General features: G+C 39.5%; 2 protein-coding genes across 5 annotated transcripts in view; one reads left to right on the forward strand and one right to left on the reverse strand.

Moving 5' to 3' along the window:
• The first annotated feature begins 592 nt into the window (after positions 1–592).
• Positions 593–12,168, forward strand: HHLA2 (HHLA2 member of B7 family). Of its 4 annotated transcripts, none has more exons than XM_026112375.2 (8): positions 593–975; positions 1,683–1,843; positions 4,228–4,321; positions 5,304–5,504; positions 6,070–6,330; positions 8,094–8,387; positions 10,345–10,430; positions 11,859–12,168. In XM_026112375.2, the coding sequence occupies exons 2-8, from the start codon at positions 1,745–1,747 to the stop codon at positions 11,886–11,888; spliced, it is 1,065 nt and encodes a 354-aa protein (XP_025968160.1). In that variant the 5' UTR covers positions 593–975; positions 1,683–1,744; the 3' UTR covers positions 11,889–12,168. The 4 variants fall into 4 exon arrangements, with proteins under 4 accessions (XP_025968160.1, XP_064377976.1, XP_025968159.1 ...); XM_064521906.1 differs by having other exon boundaries at positions 594–975; positions 5,304–5,624; positions 11,527–11,940; XM_026112374.2 differs by having other exon boundaries at positions 597–975; positions 5,304–5,624.
• A 613-nt stretch (positions 12,169–12,781) lies between these two features.
• MYH15 (myosin heavy chain 15) overlaps positions 12,782–19,593 on the reverse strand; it is a 54,630-nt gene continuing 47,818 nt past the window's right edge. Inside the window, exons 38-43 of the mRNA XM_026112377.2 lie at positions 19,237–19,362; positions 17,723–17,893; positions 17,062–17,166; positions 15,444–15,539; positions 14,785–14,922; positions 12,782–12,914 (exon numbers count right to left, since the gene is read on the reverse strand). Of these exons, the coding sequence (XP_025968162.1) occupies positions 12,897–12,914; positions 14,785–14,922; positions 15,444–15,539; positions 17,062–17,166; positions 17,723–17,893; positions 19,237–19,362 (654 nt within the window). The 3' untranslated portion in view covers positions 12,782–12,896. The remainder of the gene's footprint in view (positions 12,915–14,784; positions 14,923–15,443; positions 15,540–17,061; positions 17,167–17,722; positions 17,894–19,236; positions 19,363–19,593) is intronic.

Raw genomic sequence — 19,593 nt, forward strand, 5'->3', positions numbered from 1 at the left:
GTAGGCGCAGTCCTACTGTTTACACTTCCTTTGATTTTGGCAGAAAGAAACTATTCCCTTTCACTTTTTCCCCTGCTTTTTATTTAATTGTTGCAAGTCCTCTTCCTTAATTTCAGTTGTACTATCAGTTTCTTCTGTTGAAAATCAACTAACATGGGGCTTCAATTGTGCAGAGAAAATAAAGCGCTAGTGAAAATTACTACTGTTAAAGAGAAGAGAAAATTGGTTATCTAACGATGCAAGACAGCGTAATGTGCGTACTGTTCTTTTTTAAGACTACCAGCTTTTCAAGAACAGTGTCACATGGATTTGCATCTTGGTTTATATTTAAGATTGTAAGTTCTTTTTGCCCAGTGTCTGTACAGAATTTGCCTCTTAATCCATGAGTGAGAGTTGTAAATTATGCATTAATAAGAGAATTGCTAGTCTTTCTACTGTGGCTACAGTGCTTGTGCTCTGGTAATGCACAATTGCAATCCCAAAGTGGTATCACTGCTGCTAGTGAAACCACATGTTTGGCAATAATTAATTTATTCTGTTACTCAGTTACAGCTTGCAGGAGTTAATAAAATGTTTGTTCAGTTAAGCGGGGCAGAGAGGTGGTTAAGAGCAAAAGCAGTCAATGCGGAAGTATGGCAACTTTATGAGTAGGGGGTGAGGCTACTGCATCTCCACCCCAAAAGCAGAGATACAGAGAAAGTTACTTTCTGTTGTGTAAGTGGAATGTACTTTCAGGTGAAATAGATCTGGTATGTGTAGGTGTGGCCGTGAGAGAAGCAGGAAGAGACGCAGTTCCACCATTCTGGAAGAGAAAGCTATATGTTTATTTTATATGCGTGTGTATATATATCTAACATATATATATATATATACACACACACACGCAACCTGTAACCTTGTCTCCAAGAAACACCTGACTTAAGCGAAACAATTCACAGGACTCTGAACTTTTGGCTACTTGTGAAATCAGAAGAGGTAAAAAGAAAAAAAATCAAATCTTCTTACAATAATTCTGGTGTTATAAATGCATGGGAGGGAAGGGCATATATGTGTATATTGAGGTAAAAACAATATTTTGGGTCTTCTTCCTAAAAAAAAGTGTACATTTAGAATGTGGGAGCCGCCTTTCTGCAGGAGCATTTCTCAGCAGCTAAAATATGGAGTTATGTTTTAACTCACAGAGTTTTAGCTGGGGGAAGGCAGAGGATTGATACTACCTAAAACTCTGGAAAGTTAGTATCGTTAGGGCTAGTACAGAATTTTATCAGTATGTGATTAACGTGTTTTTTCAAAACTTTCTATGTTTGATTTTCTTGTTCGCTTGCTCGTAAAACTTGAAATCCTCTTGCATTTCCAGTTCTCACGAGCGTGTGTGTACTTGAAATGCGCTGTTGTTAAGTCACCTTGATAAGGAATAAATCAGAGTAACTTATTAAAGAAAAAATAACTTTTTACTTTTGTTTAGCAATGCTAGGAGAATGTTACAATACACCTGGCCACTCCAAAAGCGGGTGACCAAGAAAAGTTTATTAAACAGAAATTGGTCCCCGTAACTGTATAAGTGAATGCTCTGATCAGGGTGCTGGTTGAGTGCTAAGTACAGTATGATGTCATACATGGTGCATGTGGTTTGATCACTGACCAATAAAAAAAAAATGCCTTTTGATGTTCTTTTCATATAGTGGCGAAAACAAGTTTCCTGTTGTCCCTACCTCTGTCTCAGCTGTTTGGCTAACCTACTTGTATGTGTTCTTGGAAGAAGCATTTTCGTGCCTTGCCTTGTTGTCAGAAAACCCGGCTGAGCTTCTGCCATCAAATTGAGTCTGTGGTTGTTCTATATGAAGTAAGTCCCCTGAAAAGTAGAGCAGCAGTAACTCACGCTACTACAGTGATCTTAATTCTGGTTGTGTGCTGTTCTTTTAAATAATTTTGTATTGATATTTCACTCTACTGCCACATACGGAGTGTGATTTCTTGGTAACGCTAGTTAGGTCTGTAGCAAGCAGAAGACCATGTTTCTTTGGTACCTTCCAGTGGGACTCTCAGTATCAGCATACATGTACCTCATATTTATAAGGCCCCAAATTTTGAAAAGAATATTTGCCAGAGCCTACAATCTTCAAGATTTTCTGCAGAAGCATAGAAAGTGTAATGGTGTTAATGTTTTAGTACGAGGAAAGAAACTGGCAAGTGTTCAGGTAGCTAGTTTTATCTTTGAATTAAATTAACTAAAAACTTGAATTTTTCAGAACTCCTCTTTTGACAATCTCTTTTGACCTAGAATGAGACAGATATGAACTACATTTCCCTGATGTCCCCTCCCAGCTGTCATTGGCTGAAGGACTTTCTGAATCAGGGTAGAGGTTCTTTTTGCTCAAAAATAAAAATCAGGCAAGGACTAGTGGGATTTTGCTTAATCGTTTTCTAATCCACAGGAATTTTGACATTCAGAACTTTCTATGGCAGTGGGTTCTGTGGTTTAGCCATGGTATTTATTTCATCTGGTGTCATCCTAGTCTCAGCATTGGGGGACCTACTGAATGGTCTTTCCCCTGTTCACTTTCTATTCTACTCTCACTTACTGTCTCGCTTCTAAATTTCAGAGTCATTAAGAGCATAATCAGTCCCTATAAGGAAGCTGTTCTGTAACTTAAAGCAACAAACATTTTTCTCAACACACTACAATGGGAAAACCCAAATTCTCCCAGTGGGAAAACCCACAATGACTTGTGCTGAACAGGAAAATTTGCAGCGAACTAGTTCCAGTTCTGTATTTCGCTACAGCATTATAGAGTGCAGTTAAAACAGGCGAGCCAGGTGCAGGCCACGAAGACAGTGCGGAGGTACTGTTGGATCCATGTTATTCCCAGAGCATCACTGCCGAACTGCACAAGCTCTCTATTAATAATGTGTCAGAGTGCTTGCTAAAGGAAATTTAGCATTGACTACAGTTCCTGAAATTCAAGCATCAAGCATGATGTATTGCATTAATCAAGTCTGGAGGTGATGGACAAGTGGGCAAGTGTGTGGGCCAGGAAAACCTAATGCACACCACTTGCCAGTGCAAAGGGAAAAGAAGGCAGATATTAGCAATTGCTGCTGCTGGGCATAACTATCATGGATCAAAAATTTTATAGATCATAAGTCTTTGTTTCAGTTTTGCACCTTCTCTGACTTAGATTTAATGTTTTGGTGCCACCTTATTTTGTCTTCAGATAAAAATGAGATTACATACAATAATCACTCTATCTTTACAAAAGAAGTAATGTGCAAATACCTTGTGAAGTAAGATTCACATCTATTACTAATACACTTAAACACAGCAGTCAAAATTGTTTGTTAGGATTCAAAGAACTGTTTAGTAAGCCTAGCTAAACCTGTGCCCTGGTAAGTTAGGAAAGCTACCTATAGCTGTCCTTTGGGGAGGGGAGAAGGAGTAGGGGGAACTCTTTAGCTCTTCTAAGGCTATTTTATTCATGGGGTAATTTCTCCACCATGATGTTGTATTTTAGAATACTGCACCTGGGTGGAGGAATTATGTGGTCTAGCAGTTACAATAAGATTATTAATTTCTCATTCTGTGTATGTGTGAGCTTCATCAGTTTATTGTTGTTCAACTGACAAACCAGAAGATTTGAAGGGAGAATCTCCTCCTCCTCCTCTTCATGCATGTTTCTATGCTAGATTTCTGCGTATACATTTTTGGAAGTTCAGCCCATGCCCTTTCAATCAAGTGAAGAGTAAAGCATGAAAAGTTCTTTGTATTTTCAATTTTTGCAAATGCAAGCAAATTTCCACCTCACGGAAAGATAAATGTTGCAGTAATCAAGGGCCTGTTTTAGAAACTAGAAAAATCTGGCTTCTTAAGGGACTTCTTACATTTTCTTGGAAACAACACTTGACCATTCTTCCTCAGTGTCCTATTTATGAATTCTGATAATTAATGTTCCCTAACCCTATAAGAACGCTGAGGGTAAGCACTTTTAAAATAAATAGAATCTTTAAATCTGCAGGGGATTTTGTGATGATGAGAGATCCTTATTCATTATCAAATATATGTTACATAAAGACCTTACAGCTGAAAGTCTAAGCCTAAGCTGTTATGAACAAATACCTGTTACAAAGGCCTACAGTCCTTGAAATACTATACAAAGAAAATCATGTGATTAGCATAAGCCTTATACCTGCATTTAAACAGGTTTTCTTCCCCTTCATTTATGTTGTCAGTTAGAATTGGGTCTACTGTCAACCAAAGAAGACATGAAGGAAGAGAAGATATCTTTTCTCATCTATTTCTTTCATGTATGCTCTACAGTTTGGGGTAGGTTTTAGTCATTTTTTTTACTTTTTTTAAATAGTGAATTAAGTGAAGCACTGTTAAAGTAATAATGGTAAAAATGAATCTGTGTTAAGGTAAAGCACTCTTGAAGCAAAAGAAGACTGTTTGGAAGGTCACTGCACAAATGGCCATGGTCACTGAACACATTGAGTGCCCCGGCTGTGCTCTACCTTTCTGCTGGTGATCACCTTCACACAGCTCAGCTGGTGGAGTACATTGTGCAACTGCTCAGCAGCCACTTCTTTACGGTCAGCTAGCTTGGTCATTGTCAGCTAATGCTGAAAGTGGTTTGAAGTAAATTGATTCATTTTGCACTGAAGTAGCTGAGGAAAAGTAATCCGGACTGTCCCAGCAGGCTGGGACAGAGTTCGATGACATCAGTTGTGGTGGTGAAGCCATTTTAAGAAGCTGCACAATTGCATCCTGTTTTTTTTTTTGTTTTGTTTTTTTGTTTTTTTTTTGTGATAGTACAACCATTTGGGACTATGTGAGGTTTATTTGTAACCCAGATCATTGCAACATGGCCATATGATGGTTTACGTGAATGGCAAACTGCAGCCTGAGAGTGGGGACTCCTTCAACTGGTTTTGATGTTGGTGGTACTTTTGTGGTACTTTTGGAAGTCATTTGAAGCTCAAGTGCTAAGGTGGAGGCATGCTTTTTTAAATATATAGGTGTTTAATCTGGTTACCTACTTAAACTGATTACAAATTCAAAGACCAAAGCCCTACATTATAATGCTAAGTGGAATAAAGTGGAGCAAAGGCATCACTGCTGCTCCACCCTTCTGATCCCAGATACCTGTGCTGAGGATTACAGAAAATACTTAAAAGAGCATGTTGTTGAAGCCAGCAGTAGGAGTGTTCTACTTGCCAGAGCATTTTTGTCAGGGGAAAGGAGGAGCAGGAATATGTATGTAGACTGGATTTAATCTAACTTATTCAGTAACATTTATGTGCTTTAGGTTCTGGAGAACAGAAAACAGTAATGGGACAGTTTTCTAGAGATTGCATCCTGCCTTGCCTTTTTCCACCTGGTGATGATGTAGTAATTTACTGGAAGAAAAAGGACAAAAATGTGCACAGCTACTACTACCAGAGGGATCAACTAGGAAGCCAAGACATGGACTACAGAAACAGAACACTCCTTTTTCACGAGGACATTGGTAGTGGAAATGCCTCCTTGAAACTTAGTAACCTGACCTTTACTGATGAGGGCCTTTATCATTGCTATGTGGGGACAAAGCAAGCTAAAGCAGAAGAGGATATCATGCTGCACGTAAAAGGTCAATAAGACATCAAAACTGCTTGGATTGCACCAATAGAAATTGGATTACGTTATATTATTTGTCACATGGAACTGATATTCTCCAACCCAACAGAGCACCCTTTTGGCCTGTTAGTGTTCCCATGCAATTCATTTTGTCTGATGAAATACTGTTGTAACAGAAGTTGAAAAATCACAGTGCAGAGTTTGTTCTCATAACCTACTGCATGGTGATTTCTAAAGAGTAATGAGATAGCGTACGTGAGTTTTAAATTCATAATGTGGATTCTCAGAACAGTATAAACCCCAGCATTGACAGTAAATAATGCTATACTGTCTTCTGAAACAACACAGATTAAATTTCTTTCTCAGTTGTGTTTATTCACCCCAATAATATTTCAAAAGTCCATTCACTTCAAATTAAAAAGTATTTTGAAAGTAATAGGACTTCTTTATATTTACAGTTTCCTCTTATTATGCACTGGAATACCAAAAGACAGACACAGAAAGGATGCTGAAGTGCTCTGCCTTTCTTTCTTATCCTGTGCCACGTATAACTTGGACACAGGGCAATACATTAATCCAACAAACAGATCCGGAGGAAACCAAGGTTGGAATTCTCTATACTGTTAGAAGTGACCAGAACATTACAAACACGTCTGCCCCCTACCAGTGTCATATTCACCTCTCTCATGAGAAATGGACTGCTGAATGGAAGATGGAAGGTAGGAACGTACTACACTTGCTTCTTGCATCATTACCGAATCACTGTCTTTTCTCTGAACCTTTTTCCTTATCAGTTTCACGTTTTGAGAGGTGCATAAAAATTGATCTTTGCATTCTGTTGAGCTGAGCTGAAATACATGAAAGCCTTAGTGTACCTGTGGGTTATACAAGGGATGGGAAGGTTTGACTGCTGCTGTAGATGTCTACATTCCTTGCTCAATCCCTTCCCTATTCTTTGCCTGAGTTTATTCAGTACCATTTGATTTTTTCTTTATACTCAAAGTGCGTTCTTACGCACCCAGGTTCAGTGTTGGGGGAGCATGGGAAGGAAGAGCAGCAAGCACTGTTCAGAGTTGGTCAAATAGCGGCTTATTTTGTTAGTTAAGGAAGAGCAGCACTGTGAAATTTAAGGTCCCCATTTTGTCCTACTAATGCAGTCCCAGGTATTCACCACAAATACAATTCGATAAGTAACTGGTGCTTTTCAACCTCACCTATGTCTTAGGAAATATTTCTTAATTGGACCAACAGCTATACAAGAGCAGTTCTTTATCAGATATGCTTGGCTGCCACCATTGCCCTGATTTCCCCCTAACGTACCCAGAACACTCTCAGTTTCCAATCCGATATACACGCTTTGGGACAAGCACATTATTTTTGATTTACATATACTAGCACACAATTATGGTAGGTTTCAAGTATGGTATCATATTAGGTAACAAGTGCACCATAAATGTCTCTTGTTAATCTGTCCTTCCAAACTGGAAGAGAAAATGCTACATTTCATTACATTTTTGTTTGAATTTACGTGCATCCATCTAGTGTCTCAGCGGAACACTTTGAGAATGTACTGCTTTCCTTTTCCTTATATAACAGCAGCATAGGATACAGTTTTGTTTTGTTTTCCCCTAATGGCTTTCAGCCCCACTCCAACCAAGCATGGATATACCATGTCAAAATAACATAATAGTTTCCTCTCCAGCGGGCTGCCAGCCACCACAGCCTGCTCTGTGCTTTTCCTTCCTTTGCAGCAAATCCCTGCAGTTAAATTGATAGGTGTGCTGTGTTATTAATTCATCTTATGTTAGTATTTTATATAATCATTAGATGTTAGTGCCCATTACCTGCCCTTTCCCTCCCTTTCTTTTTTTAAAAGCCAGTCGTTGAATGTAAGTGTTCGGGACAAACAGATAAAAGACTTAGGTCTGCCACATCTAAAAGTTATTTCTAACTAAATATAGTATTTTTAAACTAAATATAATCATTTTATTACTTAGTAAAGCAGACTGTGTTGTAACGGCTTTGTTCTTTCTCTTTCAGTACGCAGGTATCTGATTAGTTGCATTTTCTCTCTGCTCCCTACACTTAGAATTTCATGTTGCATTAAACAGTACACTCAGACTAGGCTTAGTCACTTATATTAGTATCTATCTCCCAGAAACTAAAAACAATTAGAAGGGAAATAGTCAAATGAAAACAAAACCAGTTTTCATAAGTACAGACTAATACCAATCAGAATATTTTTGTATAATGTAGATTTGTTTTGAAAAGCCCCCGCATTTCTTAATATCTCTCTTAAAAAAATCCAAATTCAGATATCTGTAGAAACTTACTGTGATGTTTGAATACAATATCAAAATAATGAAACATGTTTTTAGAATTGTACATGGTAGTACAATCAGTTCAAATTTCAGAAAATTTTAAATTATCTTCAATATATTTTCCAAAATATTCCTGAGGGTTTTTCAATTATCTGTTTCAGAGCAACTGTCCAATGTGGAAGGAAATAGCACTGCAATTCCTTGTGAATACATTGATAACACTTCTTCACATGCTGAAGGTTTCAGCGTTGTCTGGACAATACACAGATATGCAGTCGTTTCAGTCCTGGCCTCTTTCAATGGTACATCTCACTCTTACCAGCCCCGAGTCCAAATTAACCAAACTGACTTTTCACTGATGTTAAGTGATCTTACTGCAAACGACAGTGGAGAATATCTCTGTAATATTTCAACACCTCACTACACAAAACTTATTGTGAGAACTTTGCATGTTGGTAAGTCACTGCTGTTTCCACATCAGAGGATGGGAGCGAATGAGGGCAATGCAGAGGAACAGAGTCAATCAGAAATCTGTAAAATACTGAGAAAAATCACCTTGCACAATAGATACATGTGGGTAGAAGAGATACTGTATTAGAGTTGTCGCAGGAGAAAAAAATATTACCTAAAATGTATTTATTTAAAGACTGGAAGATTGTATTTCTTCAGTCAACAGCTTACTATGGTCAAAGGTCTGAAAACTGATGAATGCCATCATTTCCCTGCATTCAGAACTGAGAGCTCAGAGCAGCTTACAGGAACAACTTCTAAATGCTGTGTTAATAGCAAATATAGACCTTTAAAGGTAGTGGGGAGCACTCAGGGAAGCCCAAAAATGTGGTATAAATTTCCTCTACAGTTTTGCCTGCTGAAGAAACCTTGTTGAGGAGAATATACAGTTGTTAAGAAAACTGTTCTGTCAGACACTTCCTTGCAGCTCAAAATCCAGCATCATCTTCCTTATCCTGTAAACCTAATACTGTACCTCTGAAGCAGAGGGTACAGGACACCCCCCAAGGCGTTACACATCCCACTGATGCTCCTAACTTAGGTGTGCAGTCCATCAGGCTCTCTATAAATGTACTGGAGAGAGAGAAGAGAGGGAGAGCTAGCTCTCCAGTCCAAATTTGATCAGAATTTTCTTTTACAAATGCCTTTCTCTTGCCCCTCGCTGCAGAGGGACCTTACAGCAGCCGTAGATGACATAAATCCCCTCCTCAGTGGTTAAATTGTGCCACTCAGCATTTTTCTACTCGTGGACCAGAAATGCATTATACACAATTGGGAAAACATTTACCAAAGAGATTAGCATCCTCGTGGCAGCACAGGGTGAAAGCATAGGGTAAGTGGATATAGACAGTAGGGCATAAGTATGATGGATAGTGGTAATAGCACAGCAGCTGCTCATCACTAAGATTTCCAAGCATCACTGAAAAGGAGACTTTTAAGGCAAAAATTAGATGAATTTGCAATATTTACAGAGGTCTTCTTTTATGTAAAGGAAGGTCCCAGCTCTACCAAAACAGCTGACAAGATGTAAGCGCAGGTCTGCGTGTGGGGAGAGAACCAAGCTAAGAGCAATGACTAGATTAAATGCTTCGGCAATTTTGTTTTTCATGGCTGGACAGCCATAGGGAGTTTTCAGAGACATTAAAAATTTAAAAAAAAAATTTTGACAGGCCACAGCAGCACAAAGGAAACCTAAAGTGGAAGAAATGTCCACTAAAAAAAAAAAGGAAAGGGAAAGGAATCTTGTGAGCCTCAGTGATTTCAGGTTGTTGAAATCAGCTAGAGTGATGAGGGGTTCAGTGCCATATAAGCCCAGCCTTTACTGGACTGGGCTCTGCTCTGTGGAGTCTATTGTCACCACTACAGGATCTGCTGCTTCTTGTGCTCACCTGGACTGCATGGTTGCTTCATAAAGTTGGGAAATGTTTTAGATGAAAATTGCAAATATTTCATCTGTGGTCCAGGCTCAATAGCGCTTACTGAGTTCTTCTATAGGCAATCAGTAGTACTATTAATGGCATGTAGCATTATATCTGGAGACGGTGTTTACCAGACCAGGCAATTAATTGTTTTTAAATAGAGCTTGAATTAAATCAGTCCTCAAATGATACTATCTGAGAACATACAGAATTCTGTATCAGTGCAGTTAAGTAAAATAATCTGCTTTCAGCTATTCACACTTAAGTCATTAAAGTATCAATTTAAAGTCTTTACTTATACTATAGTCAAGTAATTTGGCCATTATTGCATTAACATCAAAAAGAAACTGAGAGGTTCTCCTTAAATCATAGCTTTTAGATTATAAATAAAAGAAAAATCATAGCTTGATATGTTTATTGAGCAATAGGGAACATTACTTTTGCAGTGTAAGGACTTAACTCTTTCGTATTTATTTTTTTAAAGAAAATTCAGATACCACCTGGAAGATTGTGTTAGGAGTGATCATTCTAGTGGCTGTGATAGCAGCCTGCAGCTGTTTCTACTTCAAGGTATGTACAGTCATTAAGGGATTTATTTTTGAATGTACTATTAAGATGAAATGCAGACCTTGAATGTTTCACCAAAACATAAATTTGGTTTCTGTAGCTTAAAAGCATGCAAATAAAAACTGAAAATGTAAAATGATAAATATCTAAGCATAAGGAAGTTGTCTTCACGTTTGCTGTTTTCTTTGGCCAGAAGCCCTCCTTGGTACATCTACGCAATAGTATTTTAGTTGTAACAATGTGAGCATGCCTTTCCCTTGACCAGATGTTCTCCTATGCTTTATAAAAAGATTAGAAAGTTGGTTACCCTTCACAGATACCTTTTGATAAGTTGCTTTAAAAATAATCAAACATTGTTTAATTTTCTCTTACACTTGTTTAAGGAAAAAAAAAAACCCCAAACACAAAGACCTTCAAACAGTGCACAGACCTAGTCTGCAGTGGGGCCAAAAACTATATCCAATTCCCATGCTGCAATAAAGACAAGTACTTGCATATCTCTGTAATTTCTTTGCATCAGATTTTTTATTCCTCAGCCTAACTCCTGAGCTGGTCAGAATTCAAGGCCATTTGGACTTATTACTTATGGCTGCTCTTCCATCCACGCCATCTCATCCATCTTACTAAATATTTGTGGTGAACAGAGCTCAACCTATAGGCTTCCATATAGGTTATTCCATGACAATGTATTTCATGCTCACGCATTGGTAAGAGGCTGAATCTGTTTTACAGAATTCTCTGTCCTTCCTTTGCATTTATAGTGAGCATCCTAAAACCAAACCAAACCAAAACAAAACAAAACAAAACAAAAAAAGAACAGCTTTTGCTCTCATTTTTTAAGGTAAAACTTCCTGTGGTTGACAGCCTGGCCCTAATCATAGAGAGAGCTACCTTTGCACTCCTCTGGGCCTTAAAATTTTGACAGCCCAAATTTGGAAAGCTTCAGGAGACATTTTACAATGGTTACCATGAGATGATAAATATGCATCAGCAAACAAATGCTAAAATGTTTGAGTCTCAATCTTTTCTCACTTTGCCCCCATGTTCTTGCATGTTTCTTTTTAGTCAGTTGTAACTCTAACCAACTTTTGTGATGCAGCTGTTCCCGTTCATTGAAAAAACTTAGATGCCAAAAGCTTGAAAGAATTTAGGCAAGATTCCCTTAACCTGGGACTTTTTGACACCTTTAACACACCATAATCAGAGGAAGCAGAACAGCCTACAGGTTAACACAGTTTCTGTTACACTGATGGAGGCATGGATGGAAGAAACAGGAATGTTTCTGTGCTTTAACATGGATGCTTCTTTTACTCAGCTAATGTTGAAACAGAAAATACTCTTACCTCTATAAGGAACAAGTCTTTTTCTATTCCAACCAGAAGATTAATTTTACACATCGCTAGTTCTTACAAACATTTTTGCTTTGACTAGAATTTCAGGAATAGAGGAGGAGTCATCTGAGCACCTTGATGTACCAGAAGGAAAAACCCTCTCTGCAAACACAGATGCTCCTGAGATTGCTGCTAAAAAAGAAGCTCAAAGAACAAAGACTTCTTTGACCTGCGGGGTTGAGTTACAGCCAGAAGCAAATGGAAATGTAATTATCTGAGCAACAGTAACAAGCAAAGAAGCTGACAGAAAGAATGTGCAAGTCAACTGACACTTCTGTGTGATAAGTCTGCATGAAAAATTGGGACTTGGGTATCCTAAAAAGAAAATAAAGTTTCACAGAAGAAAAAGATTTGGTTTTGAGAGTTCTTTTTTTCAGTATAAAGGGAAGAGAGGGCTTACTGTTTTGCACCTCATTTAGTATTTTGATTCTAAGCAAAGAAAGCTCTCCCCTCTGAATTCAGTTTAAAAGTGGTAAAGATCTAAGAGAATTCCCTGTTTCTGAGCCACAGGCAGAGCTGATGGGACAAGCTGTTCCACATCATTTCCTAAGCAGCTCCTGCACGTGAACTTTGGCTGGTAGTAGTGGAAGCTTCTAAATTGACTGTTCATAGAGCATTTTGAGAGTCAAAGAGGAAGATTTTAAATAGTTTTTGCTGTCCTACAAAGCTGGTGCAGACACCGACTGGCAGGACAGATGTAAGCAGCAAGTGGCTATGGATTTTAAGGGCTCTCCTCCGCACAGGTTAATCTATGCTGCTTTAACTATTTGCACGTAAAGGACAGAAGGCTGTGAGGCATGGTTGGATTTGTCCTTGGTTTTGATTTTGTCAGAGAGTTGCCAATTAAGATTTGTTCCAACATAATGAAATGGGCAGTTGGCAGAATGTAATCTCTTATTGATCCCTGGGGCTAGGCAAAATAGAAATACAAAGAAACAAATGGAATACACCAAACAGTTTCTTTGGATTTTCACTTAATATTTATTTCTGTAAGTGCCTATTTTTTTCCTACTTATGTTTTCAGTTGTGCAGCTGGTTATATGAAGCATCTTCTCATATCTGTCAACTCAGACGGTATTTATTCCTCTTCATGAACCTGAAGTGCAGTTGAGAGAGACAGTATACATCCGTTAAAAAGGGAAGCATTGAGAGGGTTTTAGAGTAAGCTTTCAAGTAAGCGATAAAACCTTCTGCTCCCTAATGCTTCTGCTCCTATGGCATTACCCAGTTATATCTGAAGATGACCAGCACTAAACTAGCATGTTATATCGAAGCTAGCTAGCCTTTCCTGTCTTACTTCAGCTAACAATATGGATCCCTTTGATAGCAGATGACTTTTTTACAGCACTGTTGCAGTGTACAGTGCTCTTCTCTTTGAACAACACACACTTGCCAGAGTTCCCAGGGATATGGTACTAGTAGCAGTACACAAGCTATTTCAAAGTGCTACACTATTAAAAATAATTTAAGAAGTCTCTTCAGTGCCTTTCCATCGCCAAAGGAGATGGGTCATGGCTCCTGGGGTAGCATTTGCCACCTGAATGTGTGGCTGCTTCCTGGTAGCTGCTGCCATTGCTGCTGCAATTCCCTTTCTGTGGAGATGGCACTTCTGCGTGTACCACTGAGCTCATCTTCTGACAGGGCAATACTCTACTATGAGCCAGAACTAAGAGTATGGCAACACCAAATCTATCTGCCAAATAAAAATAGGCACCCACTCCTGACTTCTGTGTATTTGATGCAGAAACAGGGTACTAGAGACAGGTAGTAAACTATACGCTTAACTAACTTGTAAAAAATTAACTATGCCCATAGTTTACCTATTTCAGTATCTGTGTGATGGCATGGCTTTGTGAAAGTATATGAGTTTTCATTTGTTTTGTAGGGCTGGAATAATTTGAAGAAAAAAATAAGTATGTGAAATGTTTACTTTTAAAAGCCGCAAAACATCCTGTGAGCTCCAGTTGCAGTATTGCTTCCATCATATGTAAATGTATGAAAGACCAATTCTTCAACTAGTTTTATGTAGATCTGCTCTGGTCAGTGCAGGTAGTAACTTAGATCAATTAAAGGTGACTCTCTTAGTGCAATATAAAAGCAGAAATTGGAGGGGTTTTTCCTCCCACAGAATGGTGGATACAGCAGAGAGAAGAAGGTGATGGGATCACAGATCCAGTGTGATAAAAATAACGATATAGAAAGGGTTCTTCTCTCTGACTTAACTCAGGACCTGTCATGCCTGTGAAAATTCTAAGATGTTAAGCATGGGAGTTTATGTCACACTTACAAATGAAATAGGTAAAGCAATGATCCAGCTTCTGCAAGTAATGGCCCCACACTTACTTGTCCTGGTTCCCATCAGGCAAGCAAGCATAGATAAGCAAAGGTTTGCTTTCAGTTCCAAACCAAGTTCCTAGGCACCTTTCATTTTTATCAATATTGCTCTACTACCCTTTTGCCCAAGTCCAAAACAACACAGATATATTTCTAATTGTTAATGATTTCCCAGCACCCAATTGACTAATCACTGATATTTTCTTTTCCTCTGGCCCTTAAAGTCAACTCGTCTTCATTCAAAGAGCGGCGTTAGAGTATATGGCAATCTGCTAGTGCAGTTATCCCCAGGCTGTATCACATGCATAGGAATTTACATCATTGGAGGGAAAAGGCATGGAGGTTTTTAATATTCCTTGTAAAAAAATTGGTTCTGGGGTATGGCTGCTGAGCAAAAAAGGCTGAATGACAACATTGAGGAGATGGGCCTTTCACTTCTCATAAGCTTCAGATTGCTTTCCTAAAGAGTTACCTTAATGTAAAAATAAAGTGTAGACTGAAACAAAAATACAGTAAAGAACATTTTTTTGCACCCCATGCTATTTTAAGAGATGCAACAGATCTTCATGCATACGTTGTATGCACTAATGTGTATTAAACAGTCACATTTATGCCATATGTTATAACCATACCTTTTTCATGCCAATATCTCTTGACTTGCTCCTCAGCTTATTAACTTGGGATTCAGCTATTTCAGCCCTTTCTTCAGCATCATCCAGGTCATGTTGCTGTTTTCTGTACTTGGAAAGGTACAGATTGGCTTGTGCTTCCTGGTGAGAGAAAACAGTGAGGCTGATTTCCTCCTCTCCACGTGGAACAAATTGCAAGCAGGACAGAAAGTGCTCAACATGACTTGGCGACAGCAATAAGGAACCACTTGCCTCTTGGAGGACTGAGTTTGTCACTTTACAGGTTTGATGTTTCCAGTGGCACTCTCCTTTTTAAGTAAGTAAATTGGGAGGCTCTCCACCTGCCTCCTGAGGGACTAGTAGGGGGAATAAGTTGTGGCCCTCTTCCCCCCACCTCAGCAAATTACACTGCAATCTTAAGATAAAATTGAACACCTTTTCTTAAATATAATCACCATATATACTATACATTTTATATATTATAAATACATGTGTAAAGACTACACATTTTATATATTATAAATACATGTGTAAAGACACAGTTTATACAAACATAAACACACACACAAAATGTGTATTTGTACCGAAAGCTTCTACTGCTACAGACTGTGGTCATAGCACAATGAATTTCTCTAAGAAAAAAAGCCCAAATAGTTACTCACGGCTTCTTCTGCTTGATGCTTGTAGCTCTTCACTTTTAATTGTAGCTTGTCAATCAGATCCTGCATCCTGGCCAGATTCTTCTTATCTTCTTCTGACTGTACCAAAACAACACTGAATGAGTTAACAGAGTGCAAAGGTCTAAAGCATCTCCCACAGTCAAGTAGTTAAGGGTGGCATATCTATTTTGGAAAAGTACAGTTTGAAATACAAACACACCATAGCGTGATCACCCTGTGTATAGATGAGAAAAATATCTGTAGGTTGGTTGGGGATGTGTGTAAACTTGGAGGCTGAGGACTAAAAGAGAAAGCAGGCTCTCCATTTATACATATGTAAATCTATATACATACACTCACACATATGGATGTACGTACATAGATACACAGAGAGTTCCTGCTCGGAGGTGAGGAGTACTCTTGTCATTACAGAGAGCGTCATTATTGAGTGAAACAGACTGATGGGCAAGCCTGAAATGCATTTAATTTACTTCTTTTTAAAATTTGGAGGCATTTTTGTTCAAAGGAGCCAGGTTTAAGCTCTCACAGTCCATAAAAGGAAGGACAAACTAATTCTCTCTACTTGTGCGTGAGCATTGTATCCTGAGAAAACAACCTTCAGCCTCTGTGTGGCAAAGTCAGAGTAAAATAACAGGTAGGAAACTAAAAAAAGAAAAATCTCCTTAAGCAGATGGATGGGATTATCTTCCTAAGAATGCTGTTGGAAGTGAGAGGATCAGCGCTCTTCACTGAAGACTTTTTTCGAAAGATGAGCAGTAACAGCAGCTGTTGGCAAACCTGCTAGAGGCTTAGCCCAGGCCTTGCTGCCCAGCACCAGGTGGCTGAGCCCTGGGACCTGACAGTCCTACACTGCGTGATGCATGAGAGGTAGCAAACAAGGAGCCAGGCTTATGGTTGCCCCACCACAAAACCACAAATGACATTTGTAAACAGTCTGGGGGAGAAATTTACCCTGCTGACCTCCCTTTTGCATTTTTATTTCCCCCCTTTGCTGAAGTTGTGCTTGTTGAGCTGACTGACTCAGGTTTGTGAGTGGAGGAATTACTGGGAATCAGACCATTTTCCTTGGATTTTACATGGAGGCTCAAGCTGATGCTTAGTAGCGACCTCTAAAATTTGCACCCAGCTGTTGCTGCTCACAGTCAGTTGCCATCCCTGCAGAAGAGCCACGCACACAGGCTGATCCTAACCATTAAAATTGGCACACCAGCACTTATGTGCACATAGGAATGTCGACTATCTGAACCAGGGACAAAAGTTAGCTGAATCTTTTTGACTCGTTTTAGTAACAGCACAGCTGAGAGACAGCTGGGCTCGTTCTTCTCATGCAGAAGATGCAGATTGTCATCTAAGGCTGCTCCATGTTAGCACTATGCTGAAACTGCGCACATCCCAGCAATAACATGCCTTCTAGCGTTAGTGGCAACTGGTCAGGCAAAAAGGTGGTTGTCCTAGAGAGATGTTTTTCCCATCCCTAAAAATCCCCACAATGAGAAAGCTCTGGGTAATGCGGTCCTTTAGTGAAACACAGATGCAGCTGCAGACTGGGAGAATGCGTTTCTTTCCAGGGACCTAGTGGTTAGTACAGTCCTCACAACACCTGGTAAGTCAGCTCTTTTATGCGCCTCTCAAACTTGCGGGCTCCTTTTTGGGCTTCTGAATTACGACGGAGTTCATTCTCAAGGTCGTTCTCCAGCTCACGAACCTGAAAAAGGAAAAAGACCCTTTCCATTATGCCATATATTTAAAGCAACAGATAATTTAGTTCACAGTTCAAGCAGCGCTTGTTTTTGCAGGATCTCCATAGAGCTGAATTTCAGAAACAGATCAAAATGTAGCCTTTCTGCACTGCTTTTTCATAAATGTATGTAAGCTGCACTAGCAGTCAGAGATCCCACCTGGAACAAGATGCTCTACAGACAAATGTGAAGGCCGAAGAAAGTTTAAGTGAAGCATGCATTGGGGAGACTTTTTCTATTTTTTTCAGACCTTGTGCCCCCTCCCTCCCCCAGCCTTTTTTTTTTTTTTTTTTTTTCAGTCACAGGCTTGGTCATCTGCTGTGCAACAATAGCTCCTTGTAACTGGATGATGAAGGGGAAACATGCCTCTGAACTGCTCATCTGCATTTTGTACAACAGAGGAAAGAGTTCACAGTATACTTTACCAGGCTCTATGAACTCACCAGGTAGCCCCAAGGCACCTACCTGGTCTCAGCTCTGTAAGGCGAGAGATAGCAGACCACAGTTTGATCACAAACTTACCCTCGATTCCAGTTTCTGGATCTGCTTCTTGCCACCTTTCAGGGCTATTTGTTCTGCTTCATCCAGTCTCTTCTGGAGGTCTTTAATGGTCTGCTCCATGTTCTTCTTCATTCTCTCCAGGTGAGCACTAGTATCTTGCTCCTTTTTAAGCTCCTCAGCCATCATTGCTGCCTGAGAAATTAAACAAACTTTATAGCAGCTTTATTATGCTCTTGAATTATCTTTCAGAAGAAATGAAGGAAGATCACTGCACCCAAACCTGCAGAGAATATTTTGCGTGCATGTGCCCTGCCCAGAGTGAATGCAGTACACACAGAATAACCTTGTAGATCTTTTCCTTCTCCATATTCTAATGCTGTGATCTAAGATCCAGCTTTTGTCGTTGTTGTTGCTGCAGTATCTGTGCTATATAATGTCCTCATTTATAATGCTTAGAAGTAAATCTGTGCCATTCACTACAGACATTTTACTTGGAACTTACTCAAAATCTGATCTTGGAGTTGGGAGCTTGTGAGAGGTGGTCAACTAAAACAACTGGCAGACTGAATTCCCCCTGCACAGCCATAGATTAGAGCTGCCTGAGCAGCTATGACAACAGAACTGTTTTCCCCGTCTGTGCTGGGATGAGAAGCTCAGTTTCGATATCTTACACAGTCCCTGACCTTTCTGCTAGACCAGTAATAAGGGTGCCAATTAGCTCATCTCTGATTTGACACAGGTCCCTGCCACCAAGAGCCGATTTCAGATTTCATCACTGAGCAGTCCTCGGAAGGCAGCAATCATTACAGCCCATGCTGGAGCTGAACCAATGACATTTAGTGTCTTCTCTCTGGCAAGCAGTAATAGCACTGTCAGCTGAGACGCAATAGAGAGCATGGTACTGGAATAGCTTTGTCCAGGAACTCTAGACATGTAACTCATAGAAACCTCCTGTTCTAAATTTCTTCCTATCTGTTGGTATGATGTTATACTCTGACTGAACTCTGAAGACATGGATTTCTCCAGGTTTGTGGGAAAAGAAACTATACTAGCCCAACCAATGTCTTCCCTAGAAGAAGAATGCACTCAGCCTCTCTTTCTGGGATTTTAGGCCCCACGTTTTTCCAACAGATACCTCGTTCCAGGATGCCTCATTTGGGATTCACTAGTTTTCCTGCATTTGTCAGATTCTTTATGTACACCGCTGCCAGGAGGTCGGCTAGTATTAGTTCAGCCTATCCAGGTATAAGATTTACCTAATTTGAAGGTGCCATAACCTTTGTCAACCAAAGTCAAAAGACTTTGAGGATCAGTGGAATCTGCCTTCTGGAAAAAATAAAAGATCAGGAAGAAGTTCACCTCTCTTTTTACCTCCACCCTGTTTTATTCTGTAGTTTCACCAGTTACCTCCAGATAGCTGTGGAGCACATGGGATATATCAGGTTTGCAAGTTTGTAGCAAGCACAGAAATGGAGACCTGAGGCTTGCTTACTTGGCTACAAGAAAAGAGGTGATCAAGGAACCAGCCCACTTACATCTGTGATTGCTTTCTTAGCTTTTTCCTCTGCATTCCGGCACTCCTGAATTGATTCCTCCACTTCGTTCTGCATTTGGGTAATATCACTCTCCAGCTTCTTCTTTTGATTGATTAGGCTTGTGTTCTGTTGTTAATTTTCCCCCAAAGGAAAAGTGGGAAAGGAAGAGAAATGATTATTAGAGACATAGTTTCTCTAAGTACCACGGCAAAGCCAGGCTTACTGATTTTTGCAGCCCCTGGATTACGCAGAGCAATATTTGGGAAGGGAGACCCATATATGTGGTAAGAACTGGGCTTTACTGTCTAATTTAGCTTCAGATTGAGTGTGTATTAAAGATATTCTCAAAGTTGTAAA

This window comes from Dromaius novaehollandiae, chromosome 1 (genome assembly GCF_036370855.1).
Source record: "Dromaius novaehollandiae isolate bDroNov1 chromosome 1, bDroNov1.hap1, whole genome shotgun sequence".
Lineage (NCBI taxonomy): Eukaryota > Metazoa > Chordata > Aves > Casuariiformes > Dromaiidae > Dromaius > Dromaius novaehollandiae.